The sequence below is a fragment of the Manis pentadactyla genome, chromosome 8 (assembly GCF_030020395.1).
Source record: "Manis pentadactyla isolate mManPen7 chromosome 8, mManPen7.hap1, whole genome shotgun sequence".
In the NCBI taxonomy this organism is placed as follows: domain Eukaryota; kingdom Metazoa; phylum Chordata; class Mammalia; order Pholidota; family Manidae; genus Manis; species Manis pentadactyla.
The window spans coordinates 82368150-82395917 of NC_080026.1; the positions used below are offsets into that span (position 1 = coordinate 82368150).

Genomic DNA, 27768 nt, shown 5'->3' on the forward strand with positions numbered 1-27768 from the left:
ATGATCAAGTGCGATTCATCTCAGGGATGCAAATTCGAAAATCCATCAACATCATGCACCACATCAAGAAAAAGAAAGACAAAAACCACATGATCATCTCCATAGATGCTGAAAAAGCATTTGACAAAATTCAACATCCATTCAGGATAAAAACTCTCAACAAAATGGGTATAGAGGGCAAGTACCTCAACAACATAAGAAAGGCCATATATGACAATCCCACAGCCAACATCGTACTTAACAGTGGGAAGCTGAAAGCTTTTCCTCTAAGATCAGGAACACGACAAGGATGCCCACCCTCCCCGTTTTTATTCACCATAGTACTGGAGGTCCTAGCCACGGCAATCAGATAAAACAAAGAAATACAAGGCATCCAATTGGTAAGGAAGAAGTCAAACTGTCACTGTTTGAAGATGATATGATATTTTACATAAAAACCCTAAAGACTCCACTTCAAGACTACTAGAACTCATTCTGAATTCAGCAAAGTTGCAGGATACAAAATTAATACACAGAAATCTGTTGCATTACTATACACTAACAAGGAACTAACACAAAGGGAAATCAGGAAAACAATTTCATTCACAGTTACATCAAAAAGAATAAAATACCTAGGAATAAACCTAACCAAAGAAGTGGAAGACCTATACCCTGAAAATTACAAGACACTCTTGAGAGAAATTAAAGAGGACACTAATAAATGGAAATTCATCCCATGCTCTTGGCTATGAAGAATTAATATTGTCAAAATGGCCATCCTGCCTAAAGCAATCTACAGATTCAATACACTCCCTATCAAAATACCAACAGCATTCTTCAATGAATAGGAACAAATAGTTCTAAAATTCATATGGAACCACAAAAGACTCTGAATAGCCAAAGCAATCCAGAGAAGGAAGAATAAAGCAGGGGGAATCTCGCTTCCCAACTTCAAGCTCTACTACAAAGCCAAAGTGATCAAGACAATTTGGTACTGGCAGAAAAAAAAAGACCAGTGAAACAGAATAGAGAGTCCAGATATTAACCCAACCATATATGGTCAACTAATATATGATAAAGTGGGGAAATGACAGCCTCTTCAACAGCTAGTGTTGGAAAAACTGGACAGCTACATGTGAAAGAATGAAAGAAAATTACTATCTAACTCCATACACAAAAGTAAACTCGAAATGGATCAAAGACCTGAATGTAAGTCATGAAATCATAAAACTCTTAGAAGAAAACATAGGCAAAACTCTCTTGAATATAAACATGAGCAACTTCTTCTTGAACATATCTCCCCAGGTACGGGAATCAAAAGCAAAAATGAACAAGTGAGACTATATCAAACTAAAAAGCCTCTGTACAGCAACAGACATCATTAGAACAAAAAAAAAGGCATCTTACAGCATGGGAGAATATATTCATAAATGACATATCTGATAAAGGGTTGACATCCAAAATATACAAAGAGGTTACCCACCTCAACAAAGAAAAAGCAAATAATCCAATTAAAAAATGGGCAGAGGATTTGAACAGACACTTCTTCAAAGAAGAAATTCAGATGGCTAACAGGCACATGAAAAGATGCTCCTCATCACTAATCATCAGAGAAATGCAAATTAAAATCACAATGAGATAACACCTCACACCAGTTAGGATGGACACCATCCAAAAGACAACAAATTTTGGCGAGGATGTGACGGATGGGTAACCCTTGTACACTGCTGGTGGGAATGTAAATTAGTTCAACCGTCGTGGAAAGCAGTGTGGAGGTTCATCAAAAAACTCAAAATAGAAATACCATTTGATCCAGGAATTCCACTCCTAGGAATTTACCCTAGGAATGCAGGGGCCCTGTTTCAAAAAGACATATGCACCCCTATGTTTATCGCAGCACTATTTACAATAGCCAAGAAATGGAAGCAACCTAAATGTCTATCAGTAGATGAATGGATAAAGAAGATGTGGTACATATACACAATGGAATATAATAGCCATAAGAAGGAAAAAATCCTACCATTCGCAACAACATGGATGGAGCTAGAGGGTATTATGCTCAGTGAAATAAGCCAGGCAGAGAAAGACAAGTACCAAATGATTTCACTCATCTATGGAGCATAAGAACAAAGCAGAAACTGAAGGAACAAAACAGCAGCAGAATCACAGAACCCAAGAATGGACTAACAGTTATGAAAGAGAAAAGGACTGGGGAGGATGGGTGGGAAGGGAGGGACAAGGGGAATAAGGAGCATTATGATTAGCACACATAACGTGGGGAGGGGGGTGCCATGGGGAAGACAGTATATAGCACAGAGAAGACTAGTAGTGATTCTATAGTATCTTACTATGCTGATGGACAGTGATTGTAATGGAGTATGTGGTGGGGACTTGATAATAGGGGGAATCTAGTAACCACAATGTTGCTAATGTAACTGTATATTAATGATACCAAGATAAATAAATAAATAAAGCAAAGCACACACACACACACACACACACACACACAAATAAGAAATACTAAACTAATGGGAATGTTTTTATATTTTATTTTCCTTAAAAAATTAAACTATCCTCTTTGGAAAACCCATTTCTCTTATCTTTGACATTTTTTATCTGCAGTCATGCATGTTCTTTTACAGGTTTTGAAATGCTAATACAATTCTTTCTCTTAGGATTTATTCTTTTTGAAACTTTTGATCGTGTCTTCTTATAAATTTCCTTATAAGGAAATGACTGTATCTCATGCTTTAAAATAAGTTTAGGTAATAAAAATTAGAAATCTTATTTATCATTGCATGTTCCTATCCATGAGAAATCAGAAGTTATTAGATGATATGTGATGTAAATATCAGTATTATGGATAAATGTTTAATGTATACTCATTTAAATTATGTAATAATGGAAGTCCATTCCATAAATAAACCTAATTTTTAAAAAATATACACTTAAAATAACTATTCTTTAGATAACATTTAAAATTATCTTCTAGATCTTTAAATCTATAGGTTTGTAGGAGTTTTCTTCTTTAGATTTATTTCCTTCTCCATAGGACACACATTACTAAAACAAGTGGGATACATTTAAGTCTTTGAAACAGGTAGAACTAGACCTCAAGCCCAGCATTACTACTTAGTCGGGGTGACCTTAGATAAGTTACTTGACTTTTTCTGAACTTCAGATCCCTATCTATAAAGTGGGATTAATACTACCTACTTTGTAGTACTATGCTTTCATTTAAAATGTTCATATGTAAGGGTATTTATCAGTGCCTCACGAATGCTGGACATTCACCAATTATTAGCTTCCCTCTACCTTGGTGTAAAGACATCTTTAAATTCTTGGCTGGCTGTGACTGTGTCTTAAACAAAACCTTTGATATGACAATTTTTTCTATAGAGTGAATAATTAGTGATAAGAGCTGATATTTACCAAGGGCTTACTGTGTGACAAGAGCTGTATATCGTGTAAGTGTGCCACATACATACTTATTTTTTCTCAACAGCAGCTCACTGAAGTAAGAAAAGTAATCTCCATTTTATAGAAGTAAAAGAGGCTCACAGGGGTCAAAGAGCTTGCCCACAGTCACCCTTACGCCTGTCTGGCTCTTTTGTCCACACTTCAAAGTAAGGAGAGACTATGTTGGATGCTCTTTAAAAGCCAGTGAATTAAATGCTAATATAGTAAATTTATTGTATGTGAATTTTACCTCCAATGAAGCTGTTACTTAAAGAAATTGCTGAATTTGTAGGGATTAGGCAGTATAAAGTAGAGATCAGTTTTATTTTATGTCAGGCTTGGTCTCTAATTATGTTTTAAGGAAAACTGCATCAAGTACTGACTCAAAACAAGTCTATTTCCAATGTCCAGAAAACCCTATGATTCTTAAGGTCAGAGAGCCTGGAGAATGTGTGTATGAGAAACTTCACACTCAGCTATGTATCCGTCTTGCTAGGTCAAAGAATAAGACACTGAGACACCACAAACTTCAATAATTAGCCTGAAACTTATTTTTTTAAACAATTGATGCTAGTCCAAGAGAAATTATGGATTCATTGAAGAATACTGAAATAAACCAGAGAAAATTGGGAGAAAAGAAATGGTCTGGGAATAATAATTCCCAAATGAAATGTGAAAGAATTTTCTTAAAAATGCCCTGGATGCTTTGCATACCTTCCATTATTATTTCAGCCCCCTCCTTACACATTTTTCTCATGGAAAACTTTCTTGGGTTTTGGAAAGATTGATATATTTGATTAAAGACTGAAATAATCACCAGTATGTTTGTAGGTTAGTATTGTGGGGAAAAATGTTAAGTAGAACTTCATGCCTTAGATACAGAAATAGTAATAAATGCTGAGGAACCTGATTCCCAGCTTAAAATACAAACGTGTGAAATTCAAGTACTGTTGCCTTCAGTGAAGTCACTGCTTTGATTTCTGCCTGTAGACATTTATAGAAACAAGGATTCATGGTAATTACCTTCATCCATTCCATTAAGTAATTCAGTTAAATCTTCATTTTTACTGTCAAACTGATGCTCCTTCCATGTTTCACCATTTTCGCTTCGAAGAACAATGAGTTCTCTCTCTTTTCCTCTCATAGACCCAAAGTGAGGGATTTCCACTATGACAGGGCTGGAAGAAAAATCCACATTATTTTGGCATCAAATTAAATATCTTTGTAGTATCATATTTTAAAAAACATTTCATTAACAGTATTCATTTGAAATATCAGAGGTGCCACTAAGGTTGGAAATGATTTCAAAGCTGCAGAATCATTTGCTAATTAAATAATATATTAGAAGCCCAAAAACATGCCATCATTCATTCATTCACAAACAATTCTTGAGGGCCTACCTTATGTTAGGCATTTGACTTAACAGGGAGGAAAATACTCAGCACATATGAACAGGAATTTTGAATCAAGGAAATGAAAGTTATTAAAATAGACCATAAGAAAGAAAGTTGGTCCATTTTTAAAAACACAATAGGTGTATATTATACAAAATGTTAATGATTTAAAAGGACACAGTCATTTCTCTAAAATGAAATTCTGTGAATTTCCTATTTTGAAAGACCAGTAATTTTTTTTCCCTGAGCAAACAAGCAATATAACAATCCACTCCCTCCAAGAGTCAGTTTTCATGGCTTGTATAGTTCAGTTTCTCTGGTTTTCAGTTTGCGAAATGGTAACGGGGCAGCTTAATTTCTAGCCCTCATTTAACCTGCAGAGAATATGTAAACTTCCTGAAAAAGCACTTGTTAGTTTGAAATTTTCATATCATGAGACATTAATTTTTGACAGTGTCCTTTTGCAAAAGAATGTGAAAGGATGGCAGCAAATTGAAGATTGCCCATGAAGCACAGGAATAATTTTGTTAAATTTTAAAATAGGATCAATGCTAAAAAAGATGGATGGAAGTAAGCAGACCACAATCACACACAGTTTATGTAGTTGGATTGTGCAGCTTTATTTTATGGCATTTAAGTAGACAGTATCGTTATTCTCCTACAGAGGTTGTATGTAACCTCATCTCTTAAACTCTCTGTTTATATATATGGGATGATAGAAGATACAGGCTTAATTAAATAGGTAAGAGCATAAAAAAAGGAGAGTAGTTACAGTGATCAAAATACAAAAACAGGACTTTGATTACCAACACGTTCAACCAAAATGGGATAAAGGATAATTTCATTCTCAATAGATAATTGTAACTAATTCAAATTAAGGATTTACAATCATTTTGATTGCCTTTACTTTTGACAGGAAGAAACAGGAAGTGTTAATAACTTCAAGAGTTATTAACATATTTACCATAGTTTTTAACAAGAAGGGTAAATCGTGAACAAACTGTCACTCATGACAATTAGACATGAAATTTGCAGGGAGGGGGAAGGAGATACAATCTTTGCAGGTTAATGCATCAGATACTGTCTCTGTAAATATTGAAGGAATGTGACTTCGTGTACGACATTCAGCAATACTGAGGCACAGACAAAGGTTTTTGACCAAGGTGGAAGCCAAGCATAACTTTTCATAACAGGTTTCTTCATGCAGACTGCCAGAGCGAACAACCAGTCAGACAGGCAGACAACAAAACCAACATGTTTCAGCTTAAACAAAACAAAACAAAACGAAACAAAACAAAGGAGTAATTTTAACAGAATTCTACCTACCACCTATTTGTTTTTTTATAAGAATATCTTGTATTCCCAAAGTTTTTCAAAATCAGTTTCCTTATCGATGATTTTTTCTTCTCAAAGACCATAAAGGTTACTTAGTACACGTAAGTACTTTTTAAAATAATGTAGCTTCACACACATACATGTATATATATTTACATATATATATACACACACATAGATATCATTTATAGCAAAGGTTGATTCAAAGCCTGAAAATACCTTCTCTTACATTGGTTTAAACTTAGACTATCAGTCGGTCTTTAAAACTGTTATATTCAGTTGAAACTTTTCAAATTAAAGAAAGGTTTTCAAAAGCACAGTTATGAAAGCAGAAAGCTTACAGTGATTTCCGCATGCTTGAAAAGCACAAGAGAGGCAGCAGTGCTACATTAAGTCAAGCCACTATGACTTTTTTTCCTTTCAGTGACACACATCAACTGAAAGCATTAAAAACTGAAAAAGTAAAAATTAAATTAAGACAAGAAGAAGACCATGGGTGTGACAGAAAAAAATTGAAAATGGGAAAAGAATTGTAGACATTCTGTATCTTGTCTATAAAGATCCTACCCAATAAATTTTGTTCCTTGAGGCCCAAGCTGCAGGATTCGGCTAACCAAGCTCTCACCCTCATTTACAGGGGGAGGATTGGTAGGAAGATGCAGTTTACTGAATAACATCCATGCAGCAGGAAGAGAAACAAGAAGGGGACATCGTGAACAAACTGTCAGTCATGACAGAGACTGTCTGATTTGCACCCAAGTGCCACCTCAGAATATGAATCAAATTGATTTTTCCTTTTTACCAAATACCGTATCACAATGGATTGGTTCTTTAAAAATTATCTTTAAAAAGACATATAACCCCATATAGCCATTTATTCAATGTGGTGATACAATTCCAGCATGTACACTGTTGCCTGAGAATGGTGCCTTGACTTCTATGGGGGTTCTGGGGTTCCGTGCGCTCACCGAGCAGAGAACATGCTTCTCGGTTAGTAAAAGCTTTGACCAGCAAGCTGAGTTAAGGAAGTATCAGCCTACTAGCTCTTCATAGAATTACATAGCTTTGTAATCTCTGATGCTATGGGAGAGATGTAGTCAATCAAAATGGTACTACTAAGTAGTTTAATAGTTAAATACTTGAGTTAAAAAGGGCAAAGAAAATCAAAGATGTGGTATGAAGGCCAAGATTAAAATTAACAAAATAACTTACCCTAAAAATTGTGCCCCTGCAGGACCCATTTCTACCAGCCTACTGGCTAATCCCTCTCCTTCCACCATGGGCGGTGGGTGGGCCAGTTTATGTCTCTTTACCAAACGGCAGGTGATTCGGGTGGGGGCTGTGCACTTGCGTGGGGGTATGATGATTCTCATCCCGTGGTGACGGCTTCCTCTCATGGAGCCGCCGCGTGCATCCACCATAAAGCTCACCAGAAACCTTTGGGGAGGAGATAGAGGCCAAATCAAGGGTGGAAACAGACCATCTTCACAGTAGGCTTTGAAACTAAATGTTTAAGTTTAAAGCAACAGACAAGGTAGATATCATTTCCTCTCTCTATAAATAAATTGGAAGCAAATACAGTGGAGTCACATCAAGCATGCATTTAACCTGGGACCTGGACAAAAACGGGAACATGACAACTTACTTTTTGGTGGGGCATGGCCCCTTGTTTTTAGTGGAACATGGCCCCTTAACAGAAGCCAATCACTCTGTCAGATGCTTAAATTGAAGGAATAGTGAATGTTTTAAAGTTGGAATAAAAACTGGCTTTAAAGGACTATCATGAATTTCAAAACGAAAGGAAAACCACTGTGTGTGGTCTCTGTGGGTTGTTGAATCTCTACTCATGGGACACTTCAACTGTGTTTTTAGCCATAGGCTGGCTACAGATCTCCCTCCACAACAAGTAAGATGAAACTCCACAGTACGTCTTCACATGTACAAATCATAAAATGAATGTATAATTAATCATACCAACATTCTAATTTTTACTATCACAAAACAGAATATAAGAATAAAAGCAGATGACTAGTTTTGCTAAGGTGATTTTGATGGAAAGGGATTTAATCTTTTTATCATAAATTTGGCTTTATAAACTGTTTAAAATAGTCTATATTTGAATACCTCTATACCAATACAAAAATGATAACTTAGACTTCTTAGAAAATGTCTTTAAATCACATGACTCTGTCATTGGCCTTTAGGGTGAAGCTAATGAGGAAAAATGATTTGTATGTAGATATGAAAATGTAAAGGAATTAATTGTGTCTTATGTAGGTAATAGCATATCAGAATTCTTGGAAATCCATGGAAAAAAGGCTTCCTTGGGTCCTCCTGCCGTGGTCAGCAGTACAAAGCGCTCTGGGAACACAAACCAATGAGCCCAGCACGTGCAAGAGTGCAAGTCAGACAAGGGAGCAGAAACACATATCTTTGTATTCTAATTTGCACATCTGAAAATATGCTTATTACTGGAACACTAAATGTTGTAACTAGAAAATTGTCTGAATACCTATAGCATTTTTTTGAAGGAGAAATAATCCCATCCATCAAAATCCTCTACTACTTATTCATCTAAAAACAATTCTAATATGCTTGCATGGAAGTCCTAGGTAGGGACCCTTTCCTAAAGAGTGATGTCTCCTGACCTTGGAAGAGTAACCTCTTCAACAAGGCAAACTGACCTGCCTTTCCCATGGAAAGAGCAATGCCATAGGGATCATCTTTCAGGCTATCAGATTTCCAAACCAATTCCGCTCATCAGGGAGGTGGAATGAACTTCACACCCTTTTGCTCATTTTGGATTTAGCCAGTTTCATATGGATTACGTTTCCTATGACATTATATGTATTTTGAGAGACTGGGACCACAACAATATTCAAAGTAAAGGGGAAGAGACTGACATCCTCAAAAACAAAACAGAAATATTCCACCCTAGTCAAAGACATCTGTTCACTTGCACAAGTGTCCAAAGAAATTGTCTCTAGTGCTAAATGATACAAAGAGCACTTGAAATTGATCTGGGGAGTCTACGTATTCTTAGATATGTACATGTTTATCAACCACTTCTACTCAATAATGAAGACAAAATGGATTATTACAAAGAAGCCTAAGACAAAATCTGATCCCAGCATTTAGTAGTTAAAATCAACTGTGATTGCAAATAATAGTAACAGAATGGATTAAAAATGATTCAAGATAAACTCTGGGCTTTGAAAATGCAGTTGTATCAGTACAAATAAACACTGGAGTGTTGCCTCTGGGAGGGCCATCTTTGCCGGGGCAGCTAACAGCCCAGGCTCAGTACAGACAGGGATTCAGATCAGGTCGGCCTTGGTCACCACTTGACCTGCAGAGCTGAGCACACTTTTCATACCCAATAAGCCCCCAGTAAATGTTTACTGAATAAACCTATGAACGAAATTATTTTGTTAAGTGCACTTAGAAACTGCCAGGTCAGACTTGGTTACTAATACTAAATATATATGTATATACATATATATATGAAAAAAATATGTATATGAAAAAATGTATATATAAAACACTTGTGGGGTGAGCAGAATGAAGGTAGAAGCAGTAAGGTTGTCAGTGTCAATATAAAAATGCCCCAGCTACAAAGAATATCAGAACCAAATGGAAAAAACATGGCTTAGGAGGTTTTATAGACAAACTGGAAGAATCTCTTTCTCTGTGCATAGCAACCAGGACATAGTTGGCGCTCATCACTGATCATTTATGGCTCTAAGGTTTTCGACCTTATAGAGCCAAGACACTGAGGACAGGTAGGAGTTCATGTTAAGCAGATTATGGGCCCTAGCATTCAACAGCATTATGAAATACAGTGATTTGTTTTCCAAATTTATTCCTTATTCTGTGCAAAATAAAATTTCATGCAATATGACTTTATAGAAACAAATCAAAAGGTGATGTTTAATCATACTTGTTACATTTTATTAATATTTAAACTAAAGCAGTAATTCTACAAATGATCCTAAAACTAACACATGAATGTTCCTAGTTTTAGGAACAGTGGGATGACAGATGCTGATACACTACAGACATTGACACAATCTAACTGCAGGAAAAAGTCACATAAATTAAAAATACAAAAAAGGCTGGTTCACATAAAGGACACAGTTATCACCTTGAATCATACTGAGGAAGTGGAGAAGAATAGCTGCAAAATAATTTAGAGAGCAAATGGAAAACATTAATGTCATATTAGAAGCAAGCAACAGAAAATGTCAATGATAAGCAAAAGAAAAATAAAACCTTCAGAAAATGAAACCAAGGCATTTGGCATCTGTGGGACAATCTGGAAAAATGCTTGCTTAAATGGCTGGATAATTGACTCCACAGACCTGGCCTGAGTGGATTACTTTCAGGTGTGTATCAAGTCTGCATTTGCCTTTCAAATAAGCCTACACTAGTGCCATTCTTTAGCTTTCCTGAATTAGTTTATTGTCTTCAAAAAATTCAAGGAGAAGGAGTGATAATTTGCATATTCAAATACCACATTGTTTCCAGGGTATGGGAAAGTTCATTTCTTATTATCCTTTGCTCCTGCAATTTCTCAGATTGCTAATTAAGCCCTAGTACATTACTTTTCTTTCCTATATAGAGTACTAAGTGCTGGTTCTATCCCTTTATAACATGGTGGCAATTCACAAACTTGATTCAAATAACTCTTCAATATGTCTGTCCATTGAATAAATCCCAAGCATTTTATATTTTCCTTCTCAATGCTGTTTTTCGCTTTTGCAATTTAGACTCAACACATATCCAATATTAATCATGTAACTATTTTAATCAGTTAAAAAATGTATTATAATTAAAGGTTTTACTAATTGAGTTAAAGAAATGTAATGTTAATGACCCAAAGACCCCATGTAGTTTAGTTTACAAAGCACTTTCATGCAAATTATTGCATTTGAATGATACTTAAGTGATTTGTTTTCCAGAACTGGGGTGTCACAAGCCACAATTTTCTAGGAATACTTTAAATAACGTGCATTACCTCGTGTCTTGGAATTCGAGTCTGCAAAACGGGGATAATGAGTAAAACCTCTCTCATAGTGTCGTTTTAAGTTTCAAAAAAGTATTAAATAAGATAATACATGGAGAAGACTTAGCACAATGCCAGGTACATGAAAAACACTAGGTAAATGTTAGCTATTACAATTTATTTTAACAAAGAACAGTGGAAAATACTTCACATAATGCATATAGCACTTCACAAATGTTTATTGCTATTCATTTATTTAATTCCAAATCAATCTGTCCCTGTTCTGGATCACAACTATTTATGGCCAGAATGCCAATTTCAGAGGTGAAAACACCTTGAAATTTTCATCATCTTAATGGACTATTTCTATTTCATTTGTATGGATATCAATTATCCAGTTTTAGTGATCTACAGATGAAAAAGTCTATATCCAAAAACACATTGACTATAAACTGAGTAGTCACAACATCACCTTTTAGTCTCCTGCCTTAGTGGTGCTGACCCACGGGGCAGCAAGCAGGAGCCTGTTTGAGGTGGTTTTTACCATGGCCCTTCTGGTTGACATATACTGGTACATTCACTTTTTAAAAGTGAATTTCACTATTTTCATTTTAAAATCCATTTCCCTTTTTCTAGTTGTAATCTAACACAACTTGAAAATCACACATAACAAATCATTTGTCAAATCAAAGTCCTGTATCATGAAAAGATAAATGACACCACAGTGTACTGCTTACTTAACAACTAAATATTTCAGTGAAATTCTTTTTCACTCAAAGCAAAGCACAAAAAGCAATCAGTGAGGCAAGTTAACAGAAATACCTGCATATTTCATTTTTTTAATTAGAAAGGAAAATCAGATACTCAGAAAAAAATCCATTTGAATAAAGTAAAATCAAGAGACATGATTATCTTTTTTTGTATGTGTGAAGGAAAATTAAAGACCTAAAAGTAACACCAGAAAAGCCAGGAAATTTTTATGTACCAATGCTTTAATTTCCTTTCTAACACAGTACTTTTATCAATAAAAAAAGAAGTACAGATTTGCTTATAAACAGTACTTACTTTACAACTATGTCCCATTTACAACTATGTCCCATATACTCACTAATGAAGTCCTATAGAAGCTCAATACTTCATACATCTGAAGCTTGTCAATATGAATTTAGAGCTACAGATAATAAATGCAGTGTTAACTTAATAGGATAAAGAAAACTGACTTTCAGGTTACTTACCCAGAGTGAACAGGACTTGAGACAAGATTAACATTGTCCAAGGTGTCTGCAGCCCAGCTGTAATGTCTAAGAGAATCTGAGTCAAATTCTCTTGTGAATGTTAGATGCTGAAAAATAAAATGATACATTGCATCAATAACTCCCACAAAATACTTTCTCTGCAAAACATACCTGTCTGCCTCTATTAAGTCCAGACAGTTCTAACATTCAAAACAAACAACATAGATATACTCCTCCATGGGCCCACATTGAAGTTTCTGGAATCAGACAATAATTTTTATTGATATGCTGTATTATGTGAGAAAGTGTCTTGAGTAACTGGCATGGCAAAAGGGCTGTCACAGAAGTAATTCTAATCATGATTTTAAGCATTTCAACACATCTCCAAATTAATCCTACAGCTCTAACTTTCTTTCTCAAATCTCATAATAATAATAAAAAAAAAATCCAATCTTAATGACTTCTGCTTCCAAGTGGAGGAGAGTAGCCAGCAGCAGCCTAGTGTTGCTAAGTACAACAGATAAATGTGGGGATCATCTCCCAAGGAGAACAGCTGAGGCACAGAGACCTGGAGCTAAGATCTGGAGAGGGAAGATCTTGAAGAGCTGAACTGACTTTCTGTTGACATTTTTATCTTGGGGGCATTTGTCAATGACCAGTACAGACAGAATTCAGCTTTGAACCCCCAGGGGCTGCTGCCGGGGGATAGAGAAACCAGAGGAGTTTTGGTGGAGGCCTGGGTAACCTCAAGCATGCTACAGATATTGGTTAAGAATATTTGTTGATTTCTAGGATAGGTTTTTTTTTTTCCAGAGATTTCAGAAAATCTCTAAAAGGCACAATGGAGGTTTTTGGCAGTTTCATGTGAAAAAGGTTATAGTTTGGGACTTGTAAGAGGAGGGATGTGAATATTATACCAGAATTTCAAAAAAGGACACTGAAGGCCCAGGGATAAACCAGAGATAGGCTGAGCTTTCCCAGGACTGCAAACCAGCCTCATTTCAGCAAAATCTTGATTAGATAATCTACCACCACTCTATTTGTCTAACAGAAGGTGGGTGAACCCTCTAAGGAGGAATATGTCATTATGGGTGTGTCATGGCAATGAAAAATGGCCAAGCACGGCCAGAGCACATGCACAAAAATAGAAAAAAATCCAGATACTAGAAACAGACTCCCTGGTCATCCTACATTTTGAAGTAAGTTAGTAAGAACCTTACACTAAGTATGATCAGCATGTTTAAGAAAATAGGGAGAAAGAGAAAGAAAATAAATGAAAATGTGGATAATTCAGCAAAGCACTAGAATATATGTAAGAAAGAATCAAACGAGCATTTGTTCTAAATACAATGTCAGTTCTTGATAAAATAAAAAATAGGATTAGTAAATTGGAAGCATAAATGGAAAAATACACAAAATGAAGGCTAATTTTGAAAAGTGGAAAAATACAGAAAATAAAGCATGTGAAACAGTGGAAGGCTTTAACATATCTGCAATTAGACTCTCAGAAATAGAAGAGGAGAATGAGGCAGAGCTATATTGGTAGAGACAATGGCTAAGAATGTTCTAAATCTGATGAAACATATTATTCCACAGACCAAAAATAAAATCAACCTCCATTTTTGTCCTGCTTAAAATCTGTTTCCTATTGCAACCCCAGTAAAATGACAGTCCAGTAACACATAAATACGGACAATGAGAATAAAATAAGGATTGGTTGAAAGTCTCTTTAAAAAGTGATCTGATCCCCATAATCCCCTCACTGGCATATCAGTTGCTAAATAATGTGCCCCCATAGTCATCCCTGGCAGAAGAATGGGGGTGTAGAGACCAGAGGCAGAAGATTAGAAGGTTAGAGGTGCCACAATGAAAAATGGAGATCAACTGAAACTTTATATACTGAATGTTCAGACCCCAAGCCTTTTTTCCTTTACTGATTTTCCAGGCAGTCCCTTAGGGACAGAGCCTCCAGGCAGAAAATGGCAAAGCTTCTCTAGTTTCCCAGTGAAATGCCCCAGGCTTATTACTTGAGTACATATCATGGCTGACAAGCCCTTTACCACCAAGCAAGCTTCCAATGAGCCCGCTGGTGAGCAGGGAGCAAAGAGTTACTGCCATAGCCAGTGAGAAAAGTACCTAATAGGAAGAATATAATAAATAAGCAAGTAGAACAAAGCAAAATGGGAAGAAACAGAGGCTTTCCAGAGAGAAGAAAACTTAAAAGTTTTTGTTAATATCCAGAGAGATGTGAGATCTTTTTATATCGATGAAACAAAATATTAAGGAAAAAAAAAAAGAACTCATAGAAAGTAATGATTACAATAATAGTAAAGTTGAAAACAAAAAAAGCCCAAAAATTAGGGGGAGATTTTTAAGAAAAGAAAGTAGGGGAGAACACTCAAGAAGGCAGAAGATCACTCCAGGAATTGCAAATCCTCCTCCTCCCCTCTCCAAAAAATCCCAGAGGAACTCAAGAAAGAGAAAATAGTGAAATGTAGAAGAGATCAAAGAAACAATTCAAGAAACTTTTCTACAGCTGAAGACCTGAGTTCCAAAGTCAAAGGACGCACTGAGTGACCAGCATCTCGGGGGGATACGAGCCCCACTACAGCGCATAGCATATCACCAGGGAATTTCAGAACCTAGAGACAAAGAAAAATCCTGCAAATTTAGAGAGGAGAAATGGTCACAGATGGCCAGACTTCTAACAGCAAAAACTGAAGTTAAAGGCAATGGAGCAATTCCTTCAATGTTTTGAGAGGAAATCACTTTTCAAGCCATTTCTATAATCAGCCAAACCAAAAAAAGTATGAAAATAGGATTAAGATATTTTCAGAAATATAAAACCTCAAAAAATGTATTTCTCATGTATTCTGTAAGGAAACTGTCAGAAAATGTACTCCACCAAAATGAAGGACTAAGCCAGGAGAAAGGAAGGCACAGGGTCTAATGTAAGAACATAGAGAATTTCCATGGTGATGAAAAAGGAAGACCCGGGAAGACATCTGTGCAGGGAGCCTACAAGGAACTCGACAAGCAAGAAAGCTCTAAGACAGGTGAACTAACTAGATGAAATTTACAGACACCTAATAAGTGTGAACATGTCAAGAAGAGAATTGCACCACTGGGGAGGAGCTTGTGGGCTGGACCAGCGAGCGCACAGAGAACACAAAGCAAATGAAAAAACTCTAGGGAAAGCAAAATATTAGCAGAAAAGAAAAAAAATGTAATCATAATATACTTCACATCTGTGAATAACTTTTACGTAAGCATATTAACAGGAGCACTAAATACTGTTATAAATAAAATAAAACACATCTGTTTTGGGAAAGTAGGGGGATAGGAAGTATGCATGACAGGAGAGAAGAAGTATTCAAAAATCTTAAAGCTTCATCTCCCACTGGGGGAGTCAATAAATCATTCCTCAAATGGAGAAAAGCCAACAAGCAGCAGCATATACACAGTAGTTAAAACATGACAACATGTAATAGGAGTCATCTAAAGGTGTGCTTAGCAGTTGTCTCTGGAGAGAAGAAATAGGGGTGGAAGGATAGGGGTATTTCTTTTTTTCCTAATGAGTATGTCTTACAAAATGACATGACTTTTCATTTGTATAACCTTAACAATAAAACTTAAATTTAAAAAATTACTGTGAATTATGAAGATTGAAAAATAGCCCTGAAATCAATTTGAAAAATAATTTGTAGATCATTCACGTGCAAGTCACTATCCTATCTGGGTCCTAAGAAAATGCAAAAAAATGAATGAGGAACAGCTTTCTCTGCATTCAGTGAGAGAGGACACACTCTGTGTATGCATGTGTGATCATGGGTGTTATAATAAGGGTCCACAGAACCAAATATATCACTTCAGAAAGTTCCAAAATTCTTCATGGATTAGCTGAAGAGTGAATGTGGGTTTTAGTCTGGCATTATTTAACAGTTTTACTGGCTTTTGGAGACCCCAACCAACCAACCTTCAGAGTATGACAAACTATTTAATATAAAGTGGCAGTTGACCCAGGAATTCCACTACTAGGAATTTAACCTAAGAATGCAGTTTCCCAGTCTCAAAAAGACATATGCACCCCTATGTTTATCGCAGCACTATTTACAATAGCCAAGAAATGGAAGCAACCTAAGTGTCCATTAGTAGATGAATGGATAAAGAAGTTGTGGTACATACACACAATGGAGTATTTATTTAGCCATAAGAAGAAAACAAATCCTATGATTTGCAACAACATGGATGGAGCTAGAGGGTACTATGCTCAGTGAAATAAGCCAGGTGGAGAAAAACAAGTACCAAATGATTTCACTCATCTGTGGAGCATAAGAACAAAGCAAAATCTGAAGGAACAAAACAGCAGCAGACTCACAGAACCCAAGAATGGACTAATAGTTGCCAAAGGGAAGGGACTGGGGGAATGGGAGGGAAGGGAGAGAGAAGGGGAATAAGGGGCACTGCTATTAGCACATATAATGTAGGGTGGGGCATGGGGAAGGCAGTATAGCACAGAGAAGACAAGTAATGATTCTATAGCATCTTACTACACTGATGGACAGTGACTGTAATGGGGTATGTGGCGGGGACTTGATAATAGGGGGAATCTAGTAACCACAATGTTGCTCATGTAATTGTATATTAATGATACCAAAATTATATATATATATATATATATAAAATGGGTGGTGGTGCTACTGATTAATTTTTAGCAAATTACAGTTCCTGCATTTGGGACCCTGAGGTTATTTTTCACAAAGGACCCACTTTTTAAATAAATAATATCACTTCTCCCTGGTAATTACAGCAAATTATTTACCTTTGGTACTCTTAGAAACATGCCCTGGTGACATTAATTATTGAAACAATGAATTATATCACACAAAAGGTATCATCACCATCATACAATATTTATCAAGGCCCGGGTGTGCCAGCACCCTGGGACTCCACAGACCTTGGAGTCCCAACTCCTTTACCCTCGAAGCTCCTTGCCACTCACTGAAACTTTGCCATAACACGAATGAATATGGACAAACACACTTGTTCAGAACAATGAGCTCTATGTCCCCATATTTGTCCCACTTTTTTTTTCATAGTGGTTTGCTTAGCAACCTAACCATTTTAATAACCTAAATTCAAACTGGTCTTCCTACAGTGCAGTTTACATGCACAGTTGTATTTCCTAGATCTAAATACAAAATAAAGCAATTCAACTGAACCTATGGTTTTTATAGAAAGAGACTGAATTAGTAGCTTCATTTCCAAGCTACCTGTCTCTGAACATGTATTTCTACATACTAGCATTTACTTAAAACTGAAATGGGAAATTGTAAAGAAACAATTATGAATTTCAAAGCATTCTGACATGTTATTGTGCATGGCACCCAGTACCAATAAACAGCTTTTTCTTCCTTTGATTAGTGAACAAATAATGTCTAAAATGATAAACAGAGCACCACACATGACGACAGTTAGAGAGGATGAACTAGAGTTGGCTCTTCAGTTTCACACAACATACAGGGCTGTTCCCAGGGTTTAATGGAAAAGCTTTGCTCTGAGGTTGACTCTGACTTGGATTTGAAAATTGTCTTTGTCACTTGTTAACAGGGAACACTTCTTTCCCAATCTTAAGTTTTCCATTTTGGAAAGGAAACTCAATTGTGTAAGCTTGGGCTTCTGCTTGTCCCTTTACATTCACTTTGGCCCTGGAAATGTGGAGTTATTTATCTAAGGGGTAGATTTGGGAAAGGTAGCTGGGTGGGCACTGCTCAGATCCAGTTTTCACTCTCCAGGTTCTGAGCTTGGTCAGAGAGAGAAGACCACCTCCTCTGCTCCCCGAAGCCTCCCTCCCTGAGGGGCCTGCCTGACCTGGCCGGGGATGCTGGCCCTGGGTAGAGGGTCTACTTCAGAGGCCCTGTGAGCAGGCCCACTTGGCTCAGACACCTGGCCACCTCAACCTGGCCTCCATCAGGAATGAAGGAAATACTTGCCTTTGGAGATGTCCCAACATTACTTAATGGTTTTATAATCCTTAGCATGTTTCTTAACTTTTCTCAGTCTCATTTTCCTCATTTTCAAATTGAGGATTGGTTGATATGGAGATTAAATAAAAACATGTGCCCAAAATCACTCACCAAGGTCAGTGTTGTCAAGGAATTTTAATAATGTCTCTTTATATGTGTAGTCATTTCTATTTTTCAAAGAACTTTCATTCATATTCACTCATTTATTAAAATCTTATTATTTGTGGGAATCACACAGGAAAAAAACATTCCTGTGCCAGCAGGAGTTCTTTATGGTTTTTACCCAGGATTCCTGTATCCAATCAACAGGGCCCAGTCATTAGAAGAATGAGCTTTATAAATGGCAGGTCTTATTTATTGACTCAGAGTGACTCAAAAATGTGTAAATTCCTACATTAGTAGCAATACCACAATTTACTGTTTATCAGCTCAATGTCAGGACTGTCCTAGGCCTTGACATTCATTTGTTCTGTGAATCCTCAGAACCTAGTACCCCAGGGAGGTAACATTATACCCATTTACAGATGCATAAACTGAGGTTCAGTGAGAGATACTTAAAAAATTTGACAGCTCAGGCTATACCCAAGCACCAGGTAGCTTTGGTAGTATGTTAAGGAAAAATTCATACCGACTTAAGACCTTTTACTCCCATGTTAAAAATATGAATAAACACCTAATTTTTCACCTTGGAAGGGATGTCAAAGATACTATTAAAATAAAAATGCACATTGTTCAATAGAGGTCAATGGCTGACTAGTGATGGTATCATTGTCTCCAGGAGCTTAATCCTTTCCCCCAAAAGCTTCTCACTAGCCCTATGTATGGGGGGAAAGAGGAGAACAAGTACCCACCGGTCTTCATGGGAGGACTCACCCAACTGCCGAGGCATGGAAAGAACTGTCCAGGGGCAGGGAAGAATAAGAAATCCCACTAACCCCACATCAGCTAGTCCCAGGCTGCCCACTGTGAGCCTGCAGTGCTGGATGACACCAGGTGAGGTCCTTCCCGGCCAGCTCCACCACCCTGGGGAGCCAGCAGGAGGTGGTCCTGCAGATGAACTGGCAGCCTGGATGTGCTGATGTTATGGCAGCAGGTAGACCTCACATAACAGGTCATGGGCAAAACCCAATGCACCTAATCTGGGAACCTGCAAACATGATTCAGTTGAGAAATGGCTGCATGATGTAACCAGAGGGGGAGCCCAAGAAAAGCAAGGCTTGTCCAGGATAACTTCACCTTGTGGCCGCTGCAGACAGGATCAGAGCAGGGGGCACATGGGGGCCAGTTCCCTGACACAAAGAACAGAGGGCTTAGTTTGACTTGGGCTGCATCACCTCATAATCCAGTGAACGGCAAGTCAAAAACTTCACTGAAACTCCATTTCTGTATTACGGTAGTGGGTGGATAATAGTAATTGTCCCAATTCATTGTGAGAATGGAATGATCCAAATAATGTGAGAGTGATTTGAAAATTCTAAATTGCTATGCAAACAAAAACACAGATCAATAATAAACCCTAATACTCCCAATTTTTTATAATTGAAGATAATTTACTTCTCAAATTTATGTAACGTTGCAGCTCTCTATGTAGCCTTTTTAGGATAGCCTTTATCGTAACAGACTATAGGGAGAGCAGCCTGCTGGAGTAACAAGCAACTGCGGTGTTTTGGCTGTGAAAACACTGGTCTAAATACTGACTTTTCCCATGGGGAATATGCTTTATCAGGCTGCCACCCTTCATTTGCTAGAGTGGTGCTGTGGCCTAGGGGTCAGCAGCAGAATGGGCTCCAGCTCCTCTCAGCCCCACTCTTTGTAAACTGGTAATGATAAAACCTAATCCATAAGGTGGCTGAAAACATAAAGTGAGATGATCCATTTAATAAAATGTGGCAGGCACTGCACTAAATATTGTAAATACTGTGATCTACAGTGGACATTGAGTGAAATGGCACTCCAAAATGGATGTGTTTGGTCATCCAACACAAGTTGGAAATACTCTTTTAAGAAATGAATTCCATCTCTGTTCACAGTAACAGAATAGAGTGGAGGCTGGCAGGTGGAGGAAAAGAGGAGATATTGGTCACAAGGCACAAAATTTCAGTTATAATATGAATAAATTCTGAAAACTTAATGCAACATGGTGATTGCAGTTAATAATGTGAAATTTGCCAAGAGAATAATTCTCAAGTCTTCTCACTACACACACATGCACACACACACACAATGTTAACTGTGGGAGGTGATGGTTAATTATCTTGAAAAAATCATTTCACAATGTATACATATATCAAAGCATCATGTTGTATGACTTATAAAATTGGATTCCATTTGAACTGATTGTTTATAGTTCATAATGCATGAGCAAAACCGAAAGTTTCTGTGATGACTGCCCTTGTACTGTTCACCATGTAACTTATTCACTATGTAAGAATTTGTTCTCCATGTAAGAACTTGTTCATTATGCTTCAGAAGATTGGAGACTGACGAAAATTAGGCTTGGGGTGGATTAATGATTGTGCATTGAGCACTGACTCCCCTATACAGAATTTTATTGTTGTTAACAACCATTTGATCAATAAATATGAGAGATGCCCTCTCAAAAAAAAAAAAAAAAGTACACACTTCCAATTGTAAAATAAATAAGTAACCGGGATGTAATGTACAGCATAAGGAATATAGTCAAAATATTGTAACAACTTTGTACGGTGATAGCTGGTAGCTAGAATTATCATGTATATAAATATTGAATCATGTGTTGTACACCTGAAACTAATGTAATACTGTGTGTCAACTACCCTTCAATAAAAAATAATTATCTACAAAAAAAAAAAAATTGGATTCCATAAAAGAAAGCCTGAATCAAGCAGCAAAATAAAAATTAAAGGCTTACTAAAGCAGGTCTTTCTTTTTTCCTGAAGTATTTATTGTCTTGAAGGTAACTATTATAACTCCTAAGGCTGATTTGAGACTAGAATACAAATCATGATGGAGCTGGTTTCTTTGGAATTTCCAAATCTGGCTGACTCAAGATAATTTAGCTACCAACTTCAATAAGAGGAGGTGAATCAAGGTCACTGGGAAGCTGAGCCAGTCAACACGTCAACATCCAGCTCAAGACTTCTAAATGAACTGTACTACCTTAAGTCAGTCTCCACACCAACTCCTCTGCCTTAAAAAAAAAAATCTGTAATCTTGCTGACCAATCTGTGAAAGGTGTTGAATGCATCCATCATCCAAGTACTGCTGGCAAAGCACTTTCAAGAGAAAAAGCAGCATATTAAATGTCACTAGTCAAAGGTGCTTATCTGCCAGGGGACTATCTCTAGCAAATCCTTAATCCCAGGCTGGCTACCTTCTGCCACCATGCATATTTCTAAGAACCCTTTAGAAACTGGCTTAAATGAAAAAAATTGTAAGGTTGATCTGCTGATCTGGGAAAGGGTGTGTGGGGGGGTGGGGCTGAGAGGTAGAGGAGAAAAACTATTAGCATAACCAGCCTTTTGGATTAGGCATTTTCTCCTTTTCCTTTACTAAGGGCACTGAGAATTGCCTAGGTCTTGAAAAAAATAAACGTGCAATTTCTCCTGAAGAATCCACCAATTTGCACATTACTTGCCAGTGTAGCAAGTAGTACATAGCACAATATATGACCAAATATACATGAGATCACCTTAGCCTCATAAAGACCAGGTCTAACCTAACAGATTTGAAATCCTATGCTGTGAAATAACAGAAGTGTTACAGGTGAAAGTGGACAGCTGCCTCCAGGTATGTGCACGCTAGACTGAAGCCTCCTATCTTGACTAGAGAATTATCCCCACAGTTCCTGTTCAAACAGCCACATGCAACCTTTTACACACTAGTTAAACCCAAACTGGTCACTGAAGCCCTGCCACTTATTCCTTTAGATATAAACCCTGTGGACAGATCTGGTCTGAAAGCGGGAAGCCTGCAAAATGAAGGCAATCTACTCAGAGAGGGACAGGGCTCTCAGCTACCCTATTTCTCTGCATACACAGAGCGCCCCTATACCAGCAGCAAGGAGAGGAAATGGAAGGTGCTCATTCCTTAGCAATCAGTTGGCAAAGAATGCCTTTCTAAAAGTTTCTGCTTGGAAACACCCAAGTTTATAGCTACTCTCCTAAAGCATAGATCATTTTCTTTTTATTTGGTTAAATGAGATTTATTTATTCCTAGAGAGAAAGCATAATAGAATCTCAAGGTTGAATGACACTTTAAGATGCCGGAAGACTTTCTACGGTGCCCCTGATATGTGGCTGTTCATGTCAAGTGTGACCACCACCAACAGCAAGCATGTTGGTGAGGACAGAAACCCACACTAAACTGGCTTAAGACACCTGGGTCCCAGGCGAAGGGGAGACTGAGGTTAATTTACTTGCTTATATGGCATGGAAATCTTGGGTGGTACTAACTTCAGGTGTGGCTGAATCCAGCCATTGGCTCAAAAGATGGTGGGAATCACCAGTCTTCAGGATTCCACCCCAGCATCTCTTGGCAGACATCACTTTTATAACTTAGCAACTTCCAAAGGCCAAAGTCTCAAATTTGGGTCTCACTGGACCAGCTTAGATTTTACATTTCATGCAAAAGTCATCTCTATAATCAGGAAAAGGAATGCTCTGAGTGGGCAGGTTTGGGGCCCATACTCAGAGAAGAGGAGGGATTTCAGCTCCTTAACAACACTGAGAAATGGAGGGGGATGGAGGTTAGACCATCAGATCCTGTCACTGCCATCTGAAGAAAGTGGAATGCGTGTATGCAGGCAGAAACAACACATTTTCCTAAGTGATTTCTGCTTTTCTCCCATCTTTGAATAACTATCAGAGGTCATGCTGAATCAAATGTTTCTGCCTGCAGCATACATCCCTTGGTCTTAAAACTACTTCTAGGTTTATTCATTCAAAAAAGTATAATTAACTGGGAAGCTTGCAGATGTTTTTAGAGCTTTATCATGACTTGTACCTCATATGATGTAAAGGACAAATATTTCCATTCTTTTAATGATGCTTCATAGGTCACAATTTTTAGCATAATTTTCTCCCTAACTTTTTGCTGAACATGTTGCCAGTTCCTTTTAAAGCACATTAAATAAGAATTTGTTAATAGAATTAAAAGCATAATGAAAAATACTTGTATAATACAATATCCTTCATGCTAAAAAAAAGTGGATAAAGATGATGTTGGCACACCCACATTAAGAACACTACCAAGCACGAGGTCTCATAGAGCAGAGTATAACATCCTCGGGCCCTCTGCAAGCTTCCTTCTCACACTGAGCAACGCAGGGGTCTACGGCAGTATGGTGTTAAAAGGAGGCAACCCGAAACCATATGGCCAGTGATCCTGCCATTTACCAGCTGGGTCCCTTGGAATAAGTCACCTACCCTGTCTGTGCCTCTGTTTCTTCATCTTTTTAATGGAGCTAAGAAATAATCTCAAAGGATTTTTGTGAAATGCAAATGAGTTAATACTGGTAAAACAGCTAGAAAAGTGCCTGGCACATAGTAGGAGCTCAAAATGAGCTGTTTCCACCACCATCACCATAAACCCCTCCACCAAATCTGCTGGTGCTTATAGTGTCTACTGATTAGGATTCTCTTTATGTAATGAGGACTGGCTGCTTTGGATTGTACACAGCCAATTACATAAGCCATACCAGACACCTGCTTTCAGGAATTATGTCAGAGGAAATGAAAGAACCAGCCTATCATATTCACCCTAGACAACCAGGCTTCAGTTCAGAGTCTTCCCTTTTCTTCACTTATTACTTCCCACTTGGAAAGGAATGTTTCTAACCACAGATGTTGCTGTAGACAACCTGACACACCCAAACCTGAGCTTATAACACAAATATATTAGATGCTGATGATCAATACACAAAAAGATCCCAGCCAGAGTTGCTTTAAATCAGTGGTTCTTAACTAGATATGCATCCAGAATCACCTGTAGGGCTTCAAAAAAATACACGTACCCAGGAACCAAGCCGAGGAGATGCCAATTCCATAAGCATGTTTTCCAAAGAGCCACCAGTAATTCCAATGTGTGACCCTAATTAAGAACTGTGACTAGAAATCAGTGGCTTTCTACTCTGGAGGCACTAAAAATCCCATGCCCAGGCACCTCCCAGGCCCACTGTCTCAGGCACTTGGCGAAAGTCTTTTCAGTAGTCTTCCAGGTGCTTCCCACGAGTGGCTAAGGGCCGCCACTTTCAACAAAAGGCCTTCTCTGACAAATGCGAGACATGATTTACATATACATTTTTCGAAGTATATCTGCAAGTTACTCTTGATTATAAGGTAAAGGAGTTCATGGATAACCCAGTATCACAGCAAGAACAAGTCCATTCTTGATTTTCCAGGGAACGAAGTGGTGTACAGGCTGATGATGATTAAGGCCCAGCCAGGAATGGGGATGGGCTTAGCTCTGCCAACCCCCTTCCCCAGCTCTGACTGACCGCCACACCTGCCTTCAGCCAGCACAGGCTCTCAGGAACACAGGAGAGTGGGTGGGGGACAGGCCTGTGCTAATTATCCTGTGTCTCAACTGTACTTTAACTGTGGTTAATGTGCAAACTGATTAGTCAGCAGCAGAATAATGAAGGGGCAGCTCTACTTTGTGTGGGTGAGGGGCTGCTGTTGAAAAAGGAAGCACATGGGAAGTTAATTTTTATTTAGTTCCCACCTTTCCTTGTCAACGCAACTTTAACAGAGCAATGACAGGGCAGTTTACAATATAACAGTACATGTACAGTTGCTTTAGGAATTCCAAATATTTAAAACTTCTTGCATGCTTTCCGACAAAATCCACACAGTGGAGAAAGTCCACTTCAAAATTTATAAATACCGACTTAGAGGCATGAGAGCCAAAAGCTAATCCTTTTTTTCATCACTTAATTCTTAAATAAAGTGTTGAAATGTACTTCTGAAGTAAATGCTTTTCATTAGTTTTGCACATTTACTGGACTCTTCTCTTTTAAAGCCTCTTTTGAGGAATTATTTTTTTTTCTTTTCTATAAGAAATGAGACATCAGTGACCAAGTAAGTTAATACCCTTCTCTCAGAATGTTTTCCCCTTTCCTCCAAGTTTTTATTTTGAAGGTGCTCATATAAATAAAAAAGTTGAAAAAACTGTATAAGGAATACTCTATACATCCCACCTAGATTTAACATTTAGTATCTTGCTGTAGTTGCTTCCTCTATACCCCCCATCTCTCTCCACACATACAGACTTTTTTGCCTGAACCATTTGATAACGCATAGCTTACTTACTGATTACCTCATTCCTAAGAGCTTCAGCACACAGGGTGTCCTGGAATAGAGACAGACCCCTGTACAACTTCAATCACTGCTCAGAACATCAGCAATAATTTCCTAACATTTTCAAATGCCCCCAGTTGTCCTTAAAATGTCTTTATGCCTTTCATATTTTTTCAAATCTCTGGTAAATTTATCATGACACTGTGTGGCCGTAAGTAATGCTATGTGCTCATTAAACATGCGAGTTTCACAGGAATGCCTGCCAGGCCATGGGATTCTCTGTAGTGGTTAAAGAAAGCAACTTCCTGCTTCTTTACTTACCAACGTAAGGTTTATTTGTGAAGGTTTCAAGGTGTCCTAAGCTCATCTGTCCTCTGACTGGTCTACAGAAGTGTTTGTGATGTCCACAGAGTGGCTTTTGAAATTGAAGCAGCCATATGCTGAACCAGAGAATGTCAGCTTTACCTCAGAAGTTCTCTTTATCCTTTATTTTTATTTTCATAAATCTTTCATTCTGTGTAAATACTGCCCTTCCATTCTACCTGAGTAAGGGGGTCTCAGTAGTCGCTAACAGGTAATGATGTGAGAATCCTCAGAAGACTGTTTGCAGCCTTGTGGCATCACAAACACTTATATTGCACTTTAAGGTTGATGTGCAGAAATTGAGAGGCAGTGTTACTATGGCAGTACTAGTGGTGCTGACAGTGGTGGAGGAAATGGTGGCAGTGATGCAGTCATGGTGGTGAGTCACAATGATGATGGTGATGGGCCCAATTTCAGGCCCCCCAAAGCACATATATTCAGAAATATAAACCAGAGCTAGGTTCAATCAATAATTTGCTATTTCATTATAGAACTAGGCACATGTTTTATATATGAGCAAAGTGTCCCAGATACGCAAGGAATCTCCTTCCACCTGCGATTTCGGCAGTTTGGGGGGGTTTCCTTAGGGTATGGAGAATAGCAGGCATTCCTATATTTGTGCTATCAATATAACCCCTAACATTTCATTTCAACTGGGGACATGAAGAGATCAGGACTGTCCGACCAGAATAATGACCACAGCAAGCCAAGCAGAGAGCTCTTCAGAAAATCTCAACCAACACCTGGCCAACAGCTTACAGCACAGAACTGAGCTACGACACTGGAGACAAGGGCTAACATCACCCACATAGACCATGACATGCTCTCGTACCTATAATCATTCCACAAAGGGCTTTTTGTCCAACCAAACGCTGAATAGACACTGTATTCACCTCTGTAAGGCCTGATTGCTAAGAATGTTCTAGAGAACATAAGGTAGTAAAATATTTATTTTAGGTCCTTGCGAAGTTCAATGTACACCTCTATGTCTGAAAGTCAGCACCTCCAGACATGTGGGAGTCCTAAAGCTCTGACTCCCAACCAGCTTAAGCTCTAACTTGGTGATTACTGAAAAGAAACAATCACTTATTCATCTGCTCCAATTTACCTTGATTGTGCAATGAATAAATAGGTCCATGATGATTTCATCAATTATTTACACTATTTAAATATCCTAAGCCACCTTCAAAATTAGTCTTACGGTCCAAACAGTTCCATCTATCATCAACTCATAACTGTGCATATTTAAAACCAGGTATTGTGTTTATCTAGTATAATGAGCCATCCTGAGCCTATGTGCAACAGGACTATGTTGCTGGAACTTCTTATATTTAGCCAGTATCTATTCAACCACAATCATTGAAAGAAATTGCACGAACAGCAAATGAACCCAGGAGACATCATGGCAGAAAACAATATTTTATCACATCTTGAGAAGGCCCATCACAGGCAGCTCTGAAACTAAGGGATCAAACACATGACCAATCTAATCTTTACTTCCTATGAACAGTTCTAGCAAATTCCAACACGCACAGTTTGTTGAGCAAAATCAAACATTCATTTGGATGATGTCAGCAACCAATTATTATTTTAAAAATTGAAATTGATTTGACCAAGAGATGAGAAAGGTATCCATGACTTTGTGAGGCCTTCCTGCATTACTCTCTGGGTTTTTAGGCACCTTCCAGCAGAAGA

At 37.8% G+C, this 27768-nt stretch overlaps 1 protein-coding gene across 5 annotated transcripts in view; it reads right to left on the minus strand.

The window, feature by feature from the left end:
• Positions 1-27768, minus strand: part of ANK3 (ankyrin 3) — a 331543-nt gene that overhangs the window by 74181 nt on the left and 229594 nt on the right. For all 5 annotated transcript variants that reach the window (XM_057505891.1, XM_057505892.1, XM_036895053.2 and 2 more), the window contains 3 exons: positions 12408-12514; positions 7380-7604; positions 4462-4616 (listed from right to left, as the gene is read on the minus strand). In XM_057505891.1, the coding sequence (XP_057361874.1) occupies positions 4462-4616; positions 7380-7604; positions 12408-12514 (487 nt within the window). The remainder of the gene's footprint in view (positions 1-4461; positions 4617-7379; positions 7605-12407; positions 12515-27768) is intronic.